The sequence below is a fragment of the Apteryx rowi genome, unplaced genomic scaffold (assembly GCF_003343035.1).
Source record: "Apteryx rowi isolate R43461 unplaced genomic scaffold, aptRow1 scaffold_0, whole genome shotgun sequence".
Taxonomy (NCBI): domain Eukaryota; kingdom Metazoa; phylum Chordata; class Aves; order Apterygiformes; family Apterygidae; genus Apteryx; species Apteryx rowi.
In genome coordinates, this window is record NW_020447195.1 from 11,096,302 (window position 1) to 11,113,629 (window position 17,328).

Here is a 17,328-nt window from a genome sequence, read left to right on the forward strand (position 1 = left end):
TGCCGCAGGGGGTCCCAGGCTGCAGCTTCGACCGAGCCGCGTAGGAAGGAGGCGGCAGGGCTGAGCGCGGCGGCCAAGCCATCCCCGTCCTGCTGGTGCTTTAAGGACAGCGTGACCTGGATCGCGGCAGCTCTGCGCAGAGAAAGCCGAGGCYGGGCGCCGCGTTCCCCTTTGAACTTCTCCTTTCCAGCCGCATCTCGCGTCGCTACAGGAAGCCTCCCGCCCCCGTTCCCCAGCCCTGGGGGGTGACACTGACTCACGCTCAGGACGCAGCTGAGCTGCCGCCCCCGAGGCGGAGGTCACTGCAGAGCACTGACACGCTCCCCAGCCTGGGAGAGGGATGAGCCGGCTCCGGTTCACCTCCCCGGGAAGGGGGTCGCCCAAAGACCTAGAGGAGAGGGGTTGTGCATGGAGCCAGCCCTGAAGTGCTGTCCAAGCACCGGCCGAGGCTGAGCAGGGCTTGCTCCGGGCTCTTCCCTCCCCTCCCGCTGTTTGGGCAAGGCCAGCAGCAACATCCCCCCCTCCCCACCTCGCCCTAGGCTATACACTGCTCACCTCCTCCTCCAGCCGCAGTGCGGACAAGCGTTATTCCCTGGAGGTGCTGCGAGGCTGTGCTGGATGCAGCCTTCCCACCTCGCTGGAGGATGCACCGCGGCAAGGCTGGCTGACCCCGTCCCAGCCCGCGGCTGTGCCGTGCCTGGTTAGGAAGCGCAGGTGACAACCCGACAGCCCTGAGCACGTGGYGGGGGATGCTCTGATGCACAGGAGCAGCATAAGACTTTTCACTTTTATTACAAAAATATCTTGCAAGCAAAAAAAAAAAATTGTGATCTGTACAAGCAGTGACGTAGCTCTCAAAGCATCACCACGTCTCTGGGACTCCCTCCTCGCTCCCTGCCCTCAGACATGTGTGTATGGGGGTGGCACCCCGCCTGCCACCGAGGGCGCACAGACACTGCGGGGAGCTGGCACAGCCCTCGTGGCGCAGCCTGGCCTGCGCAGGACTGTGGCCCCAGGCCCTCGCTCCGCATCCTCAGGGAAGGAGGGGCGAGCCAGGGCAGGGATGCTCAGCTGCAAGACATGGAAGAGCCTGTTCCCACACGCTGCAGGTCTCGTTGGAGAGACCCTGCCAGCCCTCTCCGCCCCAGCCCCCAGCCTCTCCAGCAGAGGTCAGGGAGGGCTGCGTAAGACTCTGAAACTCTAAGGGGTTTAGGGGGTCTTTACTGAGGCCTTAGTCTTATTTTTGCACATTTTATCCTAGTGCTAAGTACACAGCAGTACACCCACATACAACACACAAAACATTGGTTTTTAACTCTAAAAATTAACAGTTACATGTCAAACAGTCAAAACATGTTATATGTTATTTGYGGGGAAGCCTTCCCTTTTGGGATCCCTTCTGTTCCCACATGCTCTCCTCATGAACAAGAGCAGGATGGTGGCAGGGGACATGGGGCTGGCTAAAAGGAGGTGCTGAAGGCACCCAAATCCCAGTTCAGCTGGTGCTCAGAAGCAGAGCGGGGGCTGGACTCTTTGTACAAGTCCAGGAGAAGGCTGGTTTGTCCCAGTTAGGGGGAAAGCTCTCATGAGAGGGAGGCTCTGAGCCAGAGATGCAAGCCTGGGAGCTGCAGTCCTTGTCTGGGTGCTGTTCAGCCTGGAACTCTGGCAGCATGGGAGAGACTGTGCTCCTCAGGAGCCTTCTTGGACAGGGTGACAGGAGAGAGCCAGCAGAACTGCAGCTTTCTCGCAAGCCTTCCCAGCCTAAGGGTTTTATTGGCCTTAGTGAGACTGAGGTCCCACAGAAGAGACACTTAGGAAGAAAGACAGGTGGACACTTAGGTCCTTCCTTTAAAGCCATAGTTACTGTTCCACACACTGTGCTCTCCCAGACCGAGCAGCAGGAGAGCCCCAGGAGACAGTAGAGCTGGCTCCCCAGCAGGTCTCTGCTAGAGACAGGATCACTGTGGGAAGTCACAACAAGCCTGGCCAAGCAGCAACATCTCCTGCCAGGCAGGTTACTTTCACCCAGGCAGCTACACACTCTGCGACCTCAAACAGCAACACAGAGCACTCTGCCATGGCTCAGGTCCCACAGTAGCCCTTTTTCCTTCAGAAGGCTGGTTTGAAGCAGAGTGCCCAGGTCCCCTCAGCCCAGCTCAAGCTTCCTGACAAGCTGCAGAGAGCTCTGCTTCTCCCAGATGCGGCCCTTGGTCAGGAGAGAGGATAGCTGGAAAGACGTTCCAAGCAACTTAACACACTTGCAATCAAATCCAGTGCACTGAGGCTGAGAGGCCTCCTCAGCCATGTGAGGGATCRCAAAGAGAGAGTTAGCAGTCCAGGGACTGAGGTGCCCGCTGTGTTGTAGGTCAAAGTCAGGGTCTCTGTGGAAGGGGTGCAAACTCCCAGTTGATGATGCAGCTGCAATGGGCTGCAGTAGCCTCCCAGTGCTGTAGACAGCATTTCCATCCCAAAACACAGGTACCATACCTCAACATACATCTCCACAACACTCATTCAGTGCCGCTGTCAAAATCCACCCATGGAGGACCAGGGCTGCTCCCTCAAGGCAGAGGGCCCCCATTGCACATCACCAACCCCCCATGAGCCCCAGCCAGCTGCAGCCCTGCTCACTTCCTCTGGATCTGGACACTGGCATACTCTGAGCCGGCTTCCTCAGGGTGAGGGTCAGGCCTCTTGGGTGCCTTACTGAGATGGACCATGTCTAGGTCAGCATAGGTGAGGTTGTCATCAGTGGCAGGGGTTTGGCTGGTCTGGATGCAGGCATACTCGGATTGCTGACTCATCTCAATGATCCGACGGATACTCTTCTTTTCTTTGTCAAAGTTCAGGTCTGCATAGGTCAGGTTATTGGGATCAGACTCCTGTGTGAGATAACAAGAGTTTCTCTTCTGACAGGGCAAGGGAAATAGTAATGAAAGTTTCCTCATCCCCACTGCACATGCCAACCCAAATCAGAAGAGCCAATTCTACTTCAACTCAACCTGGGACAACTTGGTTTCTCTACCTGTAAAATGGGAAGGATGCCAGCAGCAGACCGGAATGATCTGGTAGCAGTGCCTTTCCCCCATGCTGTCTTCAGCAAATTACCCCGTCCAGTGGCAGCAATGGCTAGTTTAGAGCTAACAAGAACCACTAGCCAGGATCTTAGAGGTGTCTCCTGGCAGATGGGGCTCAGAGGAGGACACCCAGATTTTGCAGTTCATTGCGCTGTGAGGGCCCCACTGCAATCACCACTGTCACCCTGTGGGTGCCCTTAGGGATGCCAAAGGTAGCATGGTCTAGGCCATTTAGGAATGGGTAAGGCCTGCCCAGCAAGAGCAGCTGTGTGCTGCTTATATGGGAGCCAGCAGAGGCTGGGTGGGATGGACAGATTGCTGCTGATCACGACATTGCTCATAACTGCGTCACCAAATGCAAAACAACTCCACAAATAGCTTCCTTGGCTATTGCACAGCTGGTTCTAGTCATAATAAACCCAGACTTTCCTGGGAGAAAGAGGAGAGGGGGCAAAGGCAGAAAAGATACTGGGAAGTAGCTATCCCCATCCCCAGGGGTAGTTTTTCCCTCCTTCTCATCAGCCACAGCAGAGTGACACTTATGCAGGAACCATCAAGTTCTGCTCCAGCATCTGGAATTTTCCTGGTTATTCTCCCCTCCCCAATTCCAAGAGTTAAGCTACACACCTGGGTAGCTGCCCCACTACTCTTCTCTGGCTCATGTAACCTGGAGAGGGAAAACAAAACAAATCCAATCAATGAAGTGCCCTGTTGCCTCTTTACTAGTGACAGAGCAGCTGGGGGACAGTTTCCAGCCCTGGTTCAGATGGGAAACAAAGTCCTTCCAACAGTGCCACTCAGCTGAGTGGTATGTCCTCACCAGAGAGCATTCACTCCCTCAGCTGGTCTCCTTCCCCACAGCCACATTTCTGCAGGCTGGGGACTTAGCTCCCATCTATTTGTTCAGCCTCACCAAAAGCTAAGCATTTGGGTGTGAGGTCACTTAGTGAGCAGGGAGGATGGAGGCTCAGTTGCTGGTCTTGCAAAGTTCAGTGGTGCTGTGACAGAACAGCTTCCTGGGAGATCAGCTGCCAGACCAGAAGCTGCATGTCTCCTAGCAGGAGACATCTCCCACATGCTTTTCCCCCCCAGGAGCTTGGGCTCCTACCTCTTTCACAACAGTTTTTGGGATCCAGCTCTGCTGACCATGAGGAAACACCCTCTCTGCACATCTGTGACCTTGTCCAAGCACAAGAAGTGACCTCAAGCAGTGAGTACTTGGGAGAGCTGCCAGGGGAGCAGGCCACACTGCCAAGGAAGCAGTCACACAGAGACATTAGCTGTGCTCCTTGCTCAGTCCCGATCCCAAAGTACCCGTTTCCAGGCTGAAGATGTCCAGCTCATAGCACCCTCAGATAATTCAATGATTYGGTGAATAGAGAAATCAGCACTTACCTAACAGATGGGGAGCTTTTACCTGCCAAAAGAGAGAGAGTTTAGGAAACAAAGGTAACCCCCAGTTACCCGAAGGCATATGAGCCCATGCACACAGACTGCTGCAAAAGCAGATGCACATGTTCTTCCAGAGGCATTTTTCTGAAATTTCACTTCATTACTGCAGAACTTTTCATGGTAGAGGGCAGGAGATCTAGGGTGGTGTTAGATGTTTTATGCAGATCTTGTGCAAAAGGAATAAAGAGCATATTTGACACGGTTACTGGTAGCCTAGCTGAATAAGTACAGTAGCAGGCCAGGAGGCTGGTCCTGGCAGTATTAGAGCTCTGAGACATCTTATCAAAAGTCCTCAATGAGATTAAATTTAATGACTTCCTACCATTCTTGAAGATGTTCAGGCCTAGGAGGCTCTAGGACAAAGCAGAGGAGGTAGAGACTCATTCCTGGCATCCCTCCTGCTCCTGCCAACCACTTCACCCCCTCCTCCTCAGCCTCCCCTCAGGATTAGGTGTCAGGAAACCTGGAGACCCTGGCTGTGTTGCAGGAGAAAGCGGTAGCTTTGGCTGCAGGAACCCAACACACAGCCAGCCAGGACCTTCCAGAAGCCATGGGAAGCCCTTCTTCATGGTGAATAGCACCAAGTTGAGCTTAGTGGGAAAGTAGTGTTGCCACAGCCAAGGGTACTGGCAGGAGCAGCACAGCTTGGGGCAGTTAGAGGTCAGGCCTGGTAGAGAAATACAGGTGTTAGCAGAGAAGGTCAGTCTTGAAGAYCATGAATGCGATTCTGCTCTGATGAAGCCAACCTGAATTCGTGGGCCTAGTCAGGTTTCTCAGGTGTCAGATCCCTGCAAAGCATAGGAACTGGCATGTGGCAGCACCAGGCAGATGTTTCCCCAGCAGTTTGCAAATAACCTGTTCAATTCTGCTCTGCTGTCCCCTTTCTCCAGGAGCTGCACTACTACTGCCATGAGTTTTAGAGTCAAAGCACTGACACTCAAGAGGAAGAAACAGGTGGGAAGCAGCTGCTTTCCCTGACACACTTGATTTCCTTACTTTTGCTCTGTTTTGCCCGGATAAGGTAGAGAATAGCAACCACCAGCAGTGCCAGCACGGTGCAGATCACTCCCACTGCGATGTATATGGGGATTAAATTGTCTGAAATGAGAATGAGACAAGACAGATGCCACCACAGGTCTGCAAATGCYAGTACCAGCATGACTTCCTGCATCTTTACAGCTGGTGAGAAGGAGGCTCCCTGCTTCCCTGCTATGCCTGGCAGCATAAAGGGGCTCAAAAGCAGCACAGTTCCTGGGACAGACAGCTCCTTGGCTTTGTCCCTTTCCAGGGCCTGACAGCCAAGTCCTGGCTTGGGGCTGCACAGGACTGGGTGGGAGACTCAGCTGGGCAGGGCACATGCAGGAGTGATCCTGGCAAATTTGGAAAAGGCCCTGATGGTGTCAGGTCACCAGTCCAGTGCTGTGGGAGAACAGTTTGGGAGGGGAGGCCTTGGGGTGGTGACGCCTTGACTGCTAGGGACAACAATTCAGGTCCTAGCAGCATCCGCCCTGATATGGAGACAGGTTTCATGTCCTCAAACCTGCTGGCCTTGGTTGTGATGGGCTGGTCCTGCTGGGCCAGAGCTACAGCGCACTGAAACCTGGGCCAGTGCTCACGAGTTCTGGTGACTTGAATTCACCAAGCCCCACCGGCCCCGAGGAGCCAGGCCTTAGCAGGCGTGGGGTGGGCTCTGCGCTGCTCTCCGAGCAGCAGGTTAAACAGCACAGTGGGGAGAAGGGCTCAGCCTGATGGGAGCTCTGCTCCTGATGGCTGCATCCCATGGGGATGCTCGACCTTGCCTAGCCCGTGTTGTAACGGGAGCAGGAGCTCAGGACGGTGCCAAGAGAGTGGAAAGCAGAACACGTTTGAAGCTGGGCCGGCTCTTATTATCCCGCRCAGGATTCTGGTGGGACTGAGCTTTCTCAGGAGGACAAGAGCTAACAGCCTCCTCCTCAGGGACTGCATCCTTAAGGCCGGCGGCAGGCTCACACTCACCCTTATCCGCGAGGGACTGGTTACTTGCTCCCTGGTCAGCAGCCGGCATGGCGATCTGCAGGGTCACAGCGCTGCYGACGGGGCTCTGGGAGTCGTGCACCACTTGGCAGGTGAACACGGACTGATTCTTCTCCACTGTCGCTTGCACTTCCAGGAGGCTCCGCAGCTYGAACGTCCCCTGGGAGGTCTCTYTTRGGCGGGGGSGTCTCCCCRCATTTGCCTYCATCCCGTTTTCCAGCCAGGTGAGGGTCACYGCRTCTGGATAAAACCCCTCGACGGAGCAGGTGAAGTTCACAGTCTTGTTCACCTCGACGGGGTTTGGCGGCTCAGTGAGCACACGCACGGTGGGGGGCACTGCAAAAAGAAGCGCTTGGTGCCCARCATCCGCCCGGCTCTGCAACCCRCTGCCTGYRTCCRCCCAGGCCCCTTCCCCACAAGGAGCCSCGCTCCTCGCCCCGGGAGCGGGATGCTTGGAGCGACGATCCCCGCCGAGCCCTCACCTCGCACAGCRTYGCTGAGGTTGTACGTCCTCGTCAGCGGGGCTCTCAGAGTGGCATGATTGACCACGCAGGTGAGCTGGGAGCGGACGTCGGCAGCCTGCAGGGTCACCTCCGCCGTGCTGGACATGTTGTAGGAGTTCGTCTGCCCAGCGGTGACCTGGGGCTGCGGAGCCRTCATCGGGGCCCCGTTTTTGAGCCACTTCACACCGATTTCTCTGGGGAAGAAGCCTCCGGCCGTGCAGGTGAAACGCACCRAGCTCCCCGGCTCCGCTCTGTGCTCAGGCCCGGACACAGCCATCGAGGCAGGGCTGGCTGCGGGGAGAAGCATTTACCCATCGGGGCAGGCTCTCTGCTCCCCGCAGCCCTCACCCCCGGGAGCACAGGGCTCCGCGCCAAGAGGGAAAYGGGGGCTCCTGCYGCAGGCGGAGCGCTCTGTGCTGGGGGACGGACACGGACACGGTCACAGCTGGGGAAGGGCCCCGCACGACCCCCCCGTGGGCCGTTCCTGGAGCAGAGCCGAGCGGCGAGGGCTTTGCGGGGGATCGGGGAAGGCGGCTTTGCCCAGCCTGCGCCCCTGGCTGCCAGGCAGCTCTCCAGGAGGGACCCCGCGATGCGCCTGGGGCGCCTGCTGGCTCCTGCTGCCGGCAGGGAAGGTGGCCTGGGCAGGGGAGGGGACGCAGGGCCCCCGCCCAGCCCCGCTCGCCCCGGGACCAGAGCCCGCCGCGACCGAGGGCGGCTGCGCCCGGCAGGGCTGGTTCCCCTCTGGCAGCTGCTCTGGGGAGTCGTGGCGGGGCTGAAAGCTCCACTCACCGCGCACAAGCACCTTCGTGCCCTGTCCCGACAAATACACCTCATCCTGCTCGTCTCCTTTCCTAAACTTCACACAGTAATAGGTCCCAGCATCCTCGACTTGGACGTTGCTGATGTGGATGGTGTAATTTGTGCTGGACAGATTCACTGCCCTTGTTACGCGGGGGGAGTAGCCTTTTTGATCATAAATGGTCTGATTCTTGCTGCCCAAAGCCTTCAGCCACTTCACAGGTCCTGCTAGATTATCTCCGGAGATGCTGCAGTGCAGGGTGAGCGTCTGCCCCACGGACACCGACACCTCCTCCTGGGGCTGCTGCAGCTGTAAGCTCCTTTTTGCCCGGGCATCAGCACCTGGAGTAAAACCAAACTCAGTTATGTACTCCTCAAATGCAGGAGGTGCCCTGTGGCCCTGGTCTTAGTAGAGTTCTTCCCTCAATAACAACTGGCAACCCAAGTACCAGTCCAGGCTCTTTGCTTGCCTTCAGAGCCCTCCCCAGCATCAGAGCCCTGCAAAGCTCCCACTGCCATGCTCTGGCCCACTGCTGTAGTGGGATGGGGCCAAGTTTACAGGTATGCACAAGAGAGTTAGCAGGGACTGAGGGTGACAAGACTGTGCCAAAGCCCTGGGCCAGCACTCCAAAGCAGGCCAGCCTGTGGAAGAGGTTCGGCTTATAYGAGCAGGCACACAGCTCTGTCCGACTGCAGGCCTCAGCAGTGAAGTTGAGACAGCTGCATCTTTATCAGATGACAGTGTCTAGTACTCTGTAGAGCCAAAACATCAAACAAATCCCAACTGCTGAGTCTTACTGGCATGCCCTGCTGTGTCCCATGTTATGGGCCATCCATCTTGATCAGTCAGGARGAAACAAGGGCATAAAACACAAAACTCCAAAAGCAAGCTCTCTTCACAGATGTGGATGTAATACCACATTTTCCACACTTGATCTTTAATTTCTATTGAACTCCAGTCCCGATTTGTTCTACCAGAGCACAGTTACAAGCTGAAGCCCACCCCAGTTAGGCAGAAGTTATTCCTACTTGTCACCGATAGAGGAAATCTGTTCCCTTTGAAGCATCTCAATAACGCGGCTTCCTAATCCAGCTGACTGCATTGSCCTTTGCAGTGCAAATAGAAACGCACTGTGCCTGGCCAGCTAGTGTGCCCGAGTGTCCCCTTGCCTATGCAAACAAGGGTGCAAACACACCTTTGTACATGTACAGTCAGGCAGGGAGAATTTCCTCTAGTTTCCCTTCTGGTAGGCAATAGTAAAAGCAGCCTTGGGTGGAATTATAGCCGGAACCAGCAGGGATGGCAGGACTGAACTCCCTGCAATCCAGGTAAGACCTGCCTCGCAAAAGCTAGGCAGAAGGAGCAGGCAGGCCGGCTCAGCCCACCAGAAGCCATAAGCAATGCCGCGTTCCAGGCTTCATAAAAACAGCTGCAATATCACAGACACTCTGTAGCCTACACACACAGCTCCTTGATGTATTAATTTTGGCAACACTTGTCATACCAATATAGTTATTGCAACTTAATTGAATAAGATCTCAATACATGTCATTGCTTAAGGGAACATTTTTAAGCCATGCAGGAGAGAAGCGGGAGAGAGTTGTGTAAATTCTCCTGCCGGTAACAGGAGCCCTAGCAAGGGCCAGGCATTGCCGACCGCCACATTCCTGGAGCTGACAGGCAGCACACAAACAGTGTCRCTGGTCACACACTAAAGACTGTTGTATCTGAACATGTAATTCCCATTGCAGTTGATTGGTGTTAGGAGCATATGGATCAGGGCCACTGGATGCGAGTGGTGGCTTTGTGTTCGCTGTGGTGCAGCTGTATCACGAAGCCCTGGTCTCCTGTGTTTTGGGGTGGAGGGCTGCAGCTGCACCCCAAATCTTTCACACCGTAAAACAAAGGATAGTGACTCCTGCAAAGGCTCCCCTTGGAACCACTTCAGCCCTGCTGAAGGTCCTTCTCTAGCAGAAAGTCAGCTTCATGCCAAGAAACCCTGCCCTGCCTSTGTGCGAGACTGCAGCCATCAGCTCAATAAAAGAAAACATCCTTAACAGGACCTTCTCAGAAGGACCTGCTGTGGGAAAAGCTTCTCCAGTCCTTTCAGTCAGCTGTTGGTTCCCACATTGAGACTTGAGGGTTGTGGGGAGTTGTTAAGCCCTTGTGATTTTCAGCCTCATTTTACGTACTCACAAACATTCTCACTACCCATTTAAGTAAATACTTGATCCGGCCAAAGAGTTATCAAGGGTGATATTTCTTCTGGCATCGAGTTCCACAGACTAAACCTTTTTGCTCAGAGTTAAGCCTGTGGCACCTCATTCCTTTCACAGACTGATGTCCACAGCTGAAAGCTTCAGGCCCTTGACATATCCCTTCAAAACCACAGCAAGGCTAGCGCAGTCGTGGCACCGAGACGAGCTCGTCCCAAAAGACGAGCCCGGAAAGGTGGAAACCTGGTTTCTGTCATATTTGAGCATGCACCGTTCAGGCTGAGCCTCCATTTTCTGTCTGAGCAGCGACAGCCTGGGCTTCAGCAAGACGAACTGCTCCCTCGTGCCTGCGTTTCTCAGATAAAACCTGCTGACCGCCGCGCACAGTGCCGAGCYGGTGCTCGCGCCCGGCCCCGCGCCTCCATCGCTGGCTGCCCTTTCGCAAACAGCAGTTGAGCAACGCAGAGGGGAAGTTTGAAAGCACAGAAATACCCACTGTCCCTCTCTCCGGCTTGTGGCTTCGCCCCTAACCCGGGGCCACGCGAGCAACCCCGTGGGGTGCACGGCACAGCCCAGCATGGGCGGCCAGGCAGAGCTGCCCTGGTGTGGGGCCCCCCGTCCCTCTGCAGGCCTCATGGCCCCGCTGCCCATGTTCCTCCCGGGGAGATGTTTGTTATTCACCCCACTGTTAGGCAAGCAAAGCTCACGCTGCCTCATGGCTCGTTTGCAGTGTGGAAAGGGCTTCGCTCACCACAGTGGCCCCCAGCGCCCCACGGCCTCCGCCAAGATGGCGGCCCAGGCAGCACCCAAGATGGCAGCCCCCGGCCCAGGCAGGTTGCCATGGCAACAGGGCCTGCACCCAGGGAGAGGCGGCTTCCCCATGGGCGCCAAGGCCGAGGCTGACCCACGTCTGCCAGGCCCCACACACCGGGAGAAGCCTCCCCTGCCGGGAAGAGAGCCAGCACGCCGCAGCCGCCCCGGGTGCGCGGCACGTAGGCTCATCGAGCGCACGACAGAGCCGCCGGCGCTTCCTCTTCATCCTCCCTCTCTCCATCTGTCGAGCCGCACGAGGCGCTCGGGGAGCGGAGTGACAGGGGCAGTGCCTGTGCCGGGGCCCGCGGAGCTGGAGCGCAGCTGAGGCCAGCAGCAAGGGCACGGTCCAGCTGCGTGGGCAAGTTGGAGCTGGTGCGAAGGATGCAAACACACTGCCACCTTCCCCATGATGGGGGAATATATATATAAATATATATATATATATCTACATATCTAGCATGCTTTTGCCTGGCTCTGCCACCACCAGCTGCGTTTTGCCCAGCACTGGTGCCTCGAGAGCAGCCATGAAGCTGCCAAGGAACAAGGGACTTCGTGCTGCTGTCGGTGCCGGCTGCCAGGAGGCTTTGCAGGTGGCTTTTGCTTCCTTGGTCACCTCAGAAATGCCACGCAACTCTAAATAGCCTCTCAGTTGGGAGTAAAATGCGTTTTTTTGCCCGTTTCTGCTGTGAGCCGCTTGGCTCCAGTCTAGCGGATTTCGGTGCTCCCGCGGATGTGCCCAGCTGGCGTTCTCGGTCACAGCTCTTGGGGCGTGCAGGAGGTTTGTCGGGCACGAGCTCTGTCAGCGTTACACCGCATTAACACCACCTTGCCTTAACAAGAGCAGCTTACAGCGCCCAGCTAACGAGCCCGTGACAGTCCCTCGAGCCACCGCGCACAGCTGCCCTGCTTCCCCCCATGCCTCGCTGCCTCCCTACTCCTCCCCCGAGGGAGTGGATTTGACCCACCGCTTGGCTCAAAATGGCTTCAAACTCCAACACCAGCCTGCAAAGCCRCTCCCCTCCCCCTCGCCGTGAGACCACACAAAGGGGAAGCTGCTCTACAACCCAGAATACACAAGTTAGAAAAATGCAAACTTTCCAGCAAAACTCCAGCTTCTCCCTTCCCCCAGTGAAGGCAGCTTCCCCTTGCAGCCAAACAGAAGATTTCTTCCTTCCTTTTTTCTAGGTGTTCCCACGGGCAAGCTGCTGAGGCCGGTGGCCCACCAAGCCCTTCGCCAGCAGGTATTCCCGGTGGCACGGACAATCCCGGCGCTTCCACATGCGCCATGTGCTCATGTCCCGTGCACAAGATCACGTGAGATCTTCATGCTGCAAACACCTAGTGCGTACGAGAGGATTYCTTCTCACTGTGTTTTGCTCTACAGCAAACGTTCATGCAAAACCTTCATGCAAAAATTGCTTCCTATCCACCACATCTGATAGCTTCATCTGATGAAGCTGTTTTCTTAGAAGACCATTCTGACCGTTTACAAAGTGCAATCCTTTTACTGCCGAGATCAAGGGGAGTTTAGATGCTTTGACCCTCTGATCTGCTCTATCCCACACTCCAGAATTAGCAAAGGGTTTAAGAGCCCCGAAACCACCACCCGACCGTTTCCCATGGGCATCCTCGCAACGCGGGCCCGGAGCGCGCAGGAAGTGATGGTGGGAAGCGGCACGGGTCAAGTGCGTTACAGCACTCCCAGCCCAGAGAAGAGGCACAAGCACAGGCAGTGCCGAACCTGATCTGGCAGCACCCACCCAAAATAATCCCTTTATTTTGTTTAGTTTGAGAGCAGAACAGTGCCTTGCTCTCCCACTGTGGTGGAAGTTTTCTGTCTCCGCGACACTTTTTCCCCCCTGTATTGCACCTTTTGAAGTATTTGATACCGAACAGATTGCAAGAGGCTGAGGTTTAATTCAGGAGAGAGTGCTTAAATAGGTTCTGGTAAAAATAGATTTTCTTCAGAAGTAGCTTGGTAAGGAGTTTTAGGACTGCTAAAGGAAGGCCACATGCTCAAGAGGAAATGTGCAGCTGGCCACTAGCATTTGGGAGTCACATCACTGTCACCCGCTGAATGAATGTCCTGACGCGCAAAGCAGCCCCAAAATAATTTGCCAGGTTCAATGCCTGGGATTTCACCTGCAGTGGGGTTCCCCATTAAGGAAAATAACAGGTGCTGACTATAAAAAGAGCCTGGAATTTGCAGCTCAGGAAAACAAGGAAAAATCCAGAGATAGTTATACAGTGCTATGCAGATTCCAGACAGGCTCAGGGAGKGTTACAGTAAAGGCCATATTTTATATACATGGTATCAGAAGAAGAATCAGGTCATGCACAGCCACCATTTGAGCTTCCTTCCTACAACATTAGGAGAAATTCAGCTTTAAAGCCAAAGCCCCAAAACCAAACAGATTTCCTCCTCCTTGGAGTCCCCAGGAGATGTAGCTGAAGTCCCTCACTTGAGAAAAACCTACATGGCTCAGATTTTGCAAGGGGACTTTGCAATTTTCCTCTTTTCAAACAATTTTGCTCATTTTGCTCTTTTTCGGCCTTACAGAAAAAATATCCCACTGGATTTTCCCTTTTCCCCTTGCTTCCCCAGGAAGCCTGTTGGAGCAGCCTTCCTCCAGCAGCAGGAGGCTGTGCCAGGTCCTCCAGAGTTCAGCAGACAGTTTGATCAGCGGCCCCAGGAGGGATCACTGCAGTGTCTGAACTGGATACCTATGTGGTAAGAAGTCTGCATATTCGCATCTGAAATCATTGGTACAAATTACCTCTAACCCAGCGCCTTTGCCCCATCAGGGAGCCAGGATGGTCTTTCTCTATGGCTCTGGCTTGGAAGTATCAGGTTCTTTACTCTGGGGCCACATTTGATTAAAYGGAACAGCTTTGTTTTAGCTATTCATTTCTGGTAGGAAATTGTAATGGTTCATTGAGAAGCTGGAAGTCACAGCCAAAGCCTTCTTGGCTTTCAGCAGCTCAGAGTTTTCAGCTTTGGGCCAACATTTCTCAGTTGTGATCAAGCAACTCAGAAAGGAAGGAGTGTTGTGCTGAAAGCATTTGCTTTCTGCTCAASTTTTTGCAGAGTCAGGCTCAAGTCTCTGTCGAAATAAAGCTTTGATGGTAAACATTTCTGATCAGCCTGCAAGATAGCAGCTTTCATCCACCCGTCATGTGGGACAGCTGAGAAGAGCACACAGTACAGTAACAAGGTGTCCCATCCAAGCAGGAGCCAGGAGCTCGGCTCCAAGGGCAGAAGCGGGTGTAGGTGCCCAGAGGTGGGCAAAGCACGATGGGCCAGAGGCTTGGTGGTGATCTTGGGGAGAGCCAAAGACCAGCAGAAGAGACTCTAGGATTTTAAAAATAGACCTAGGCTGTAAATTTACAGAAGGTTCCAGCTGGAAAATGCAAGATTTGGAAAGACTAGGCAAAATTCCCAGCGGCAAGATGCTCCTGAACTCGGTGAATTGCTGTTGGCCCACAAGGTTATAAAAAAAAGCACTGCCCCTTCACATGGGCACAGAGCAGGAAGGAGAAAGATTTCTTAGCAATATCACACAAGTTTAACAGCACTAAAATGAAATATCCTTGAAAGCAGCAGCCACCACAGGGCTCAGTTCCTGGTAGGTCAATAAACTTCTCACTCCCATCAAGGGAAGGGAAACAAGGCAGGGAGAGGAATAAACCTTGATCCTTCCCTTTCATTTTGAACCTCCGAGCCTTCGCAAGGGGCCAGAAGAGCCACAAGCCTTGGAAAGAGCTTTGGCACCTGAGAGGCTGGCAGCAGGACCCCCGAGGTGGCCTGGGGCAGGTTGAGCTTGGAGCTGGAAGCAGCAGCTCCGCAGCATGGGCTGGGCGGTGGAGGCAGCGCGCCAGCAGGGCGACGGCGTGGTGCAAACCCCACTGCTTTGGCGCTCAACAGTTTAGTAGAGCAGCAAGAGTTAGAAGCYGACAGAGGCTAAAATGGGGTTGTTAGCAGGAAAAACAACTTCAAAGGCCAGCAGAGGAAGGCAGGCACCCCGTTTCCTCACCAGCTCTGCCTTCCTCTCCTCTGGGCAGCAGCTGGGCAGGAATCTCTGTTGCTTGAGAAGATTTACCTCTCGCATAGCTGGCAGAGGGTGCTCGGCAAATGGGTGGAAACAACATGCCGCCTCTTGTCCCTGCCTAATTTCCTCATCTAACTAGAAAGGGGAATGTCTCCCTTCAAGTTTGCTTCTAGCAGAGCAACCGAGCAGAGCTACACTGCAGAGCGCGGCCACCACCGCAAGCCGGAGAGGGGGCAGAGCCGGCTCGGCCCCGCAGTCCCCCGGGAGCTCCCCCATCCCGCAGATCCCCCTCTCCCATCAGCACGCTGGAGGTCATCTAATGAAAAGGTTATCGTACAAAATGCATGTGTAGGGACAGCATAATGCACCGTACAGGAGACGTGCAGGAGGAGAGTGGAGGGGCAGCAGAGAGAAGGGACAAGGACCAAGGAGAGAGGAGGAAAAAAAAAATCATTCTGGAAAGAGTACACGAATATGTCAGCAGGTCGGAGCCATTGCTTACCTGGCCAGGCATGCAGGGAGATGAGAAACAGGCAGGTCAGGGGCAAGACGGAGGATCCGGAGACGCTGGAGAGGAGCTCCATCGCTTGCTATTTCTGGGAACAGAAAGCAACTTGAAGCCTTTTTTGTTTAGAATGGCAGATGGAAAAGGAAATTGCCCTTCTCAGCCCCAAAATGAGGAAGGAGGGCTGGGCTGCCCCCCCGCTGCCTGCAGGCACAGAGCACGACATGCAGCTGGTTTTGAGCGAAACGGGAATCGAGCTGCCGCCGCGCGCCCAGCCAGGCACCGGCGTCGGGGAGGCACGGAAAGCAAAGCCCAGGTCTTCGTTACCTGGCGCCGGCGGGGCAATCGCCCRCCTCACGCGGTCAGCGGCGCCCCATCCCGCTCCGGCACCGCTTCCAGCCGGATGCCGGCGTCCGAGGGCCCACGAGGAAGGCGCCTGGCGAAGCCCCGGCCCGCGGGAAGGCTGGGCGCCCGTGTGCGGCCGGCGGGCGAGCGCATGCCCTTGCCCCAGCTTCAAGGGCCAACGGCTTCACCTTCGCCGCCCCGCTCGCGGGGCTCGGCTGCGCGCGTCTGCCTCGCCGCAGTCCCGTCTCCCCCTCCGGTTTTCTGGCGCTGATGATGTCTCTGCGCGCCGCCTCCCCATCCCCGTTGCCTAGCACTCAGGACTTGATGGGGCTGTTTTCAACAATGTACCAGTTCAGCACAGAGACCCCCCCCCCCCCAAGCCGGCTTCGGAAGGGCTCCGATCAGCCCTGATTTAAGGTAGCTTTCCTGCCGGCTGGGGAGAAGCCAGGGCACTGCCTGGCTCCCAGCAAACTTGTTTTTCTAAGGTCATTTCTGCATGCCCGATGCGGCGCACATTGTTTTCTTAAGGTGGGCCGGCGGAGTTCCCACCCCGACCCGCCRCCGGGGTTCCCGGCTTTTGCCGGGTTTGGGTCTCACGGCTGCAAGAAACCCTGCAGGTCCCCCGTTCTCGTGCCTCCTGCAGCAGCTGCTGGCACAGCCRATGTCCCAGCAGCTTCCCCACGGCCACGGGGTGAGCCGGGAAGCGTGTACACCAGGAAGCCCCTGGGGAAGGTGCAGGAAGCAGCCGGGCCAGAGGAAGGGATGGTTCAGTGCCTCGAGCGCTCACCCGGGGCTGGGATGATGGGGGCTAGAGTCCCCCCCCTGTGTGCTGCAGACTTCCTGCGTGACCGCGAGCACGGCCATGGTTTTGGCACCATGTGGCCCGAGGCTCTCGGTGGCACGCACCTGGGGAGGTTCACCACCACCRCAAAGCGTTTCTGCACCGTCCGAGGGACAGCACGGGGCCAGTGGCCGAGCTGGAGAGCCCATACTGGGGCCAGCCATGGAGCAGGGCAGCAAGACGGTGCCTTGCGCAAGCAGGTGTCTTGGAGTGCCACGCAAGGCGGACGGGCCAGCTCGGCCCACCGGGGTCACACAAAACAAGGGGACTCCAGCATGGACGACTGGAGGCTGGACGGGGAGGCAGAGGCATCCGCAGCCCTCTCTCTGCAAGGGGCTGCTGCAGACGCGCCCTGGGGGTGAGCACAGCGCGGGTTTGGGCATCCCCGTGATGTCCCCACCGTCCCCGCCAAGGGGGACCCGGGGGCAGAACAAAGCTGCTTCTCAGCACAGCGCGGGGAGGCCCACTCCCCCGACGCACGCGGGAGCGCCGTGCAAGACACACGCCGCTCTGTGCCGCGTGGCTCCCCGCGCCTGCTCCGCCACGGCATTAATGGGAGCTTGTTCTCCGAGCGTCACCGGCTCCCTCCGCGGCTCGGGGGAGGCGAGAGCCTCCCGACGAGGCAGCCGGCAGGGGAGAAGGGGTGCAAAGGAGGAAGACGTCTAGACACGAGCACCCGTGCGACACGTGTCCCTGCACCATCCTACAGCCGCCC

The 17,328-nt window shown here is 56.2% G+C and overlaps 1 protein-coding gene across 1 annotated transcript; it reads right to left on the reverse strand.

Annotated features, from left to right (window-relative positions):
* Positions 1–1,237: 1,237 nt before the first annotated feature.
* Positions 1,238–15,569, reverse strand: LOC112961822 (tyrosine-protein phosphatase non-receptor type substrate 1-like). Its single transcript, XM_026057403.1, has 8 exons — positions 15,425–15,569; positions 7,835–8,185; positions 7,025–7,336; positions 6,525–6,878; positions 5,526–5,627; positions 4,473–4,494; positions 3,705–3,744; positions 1,238–2,882 (listed from the first exon to the last, which is right to left on the reverse strand). Exons 1-8 carry the CDS (start codon positions 15,504–15,506, stop codon positions 2,628–2,630), a joined length of 1,518 nt encoding a protein of 505 aa, XP_025913188.1. The 5' UTR covers positions 15,507–15,569; the 3' UTR covers positions 1,238–2,627.
* Positions 15,570–17,328: the final 1,759 nt, after the last annotated feature.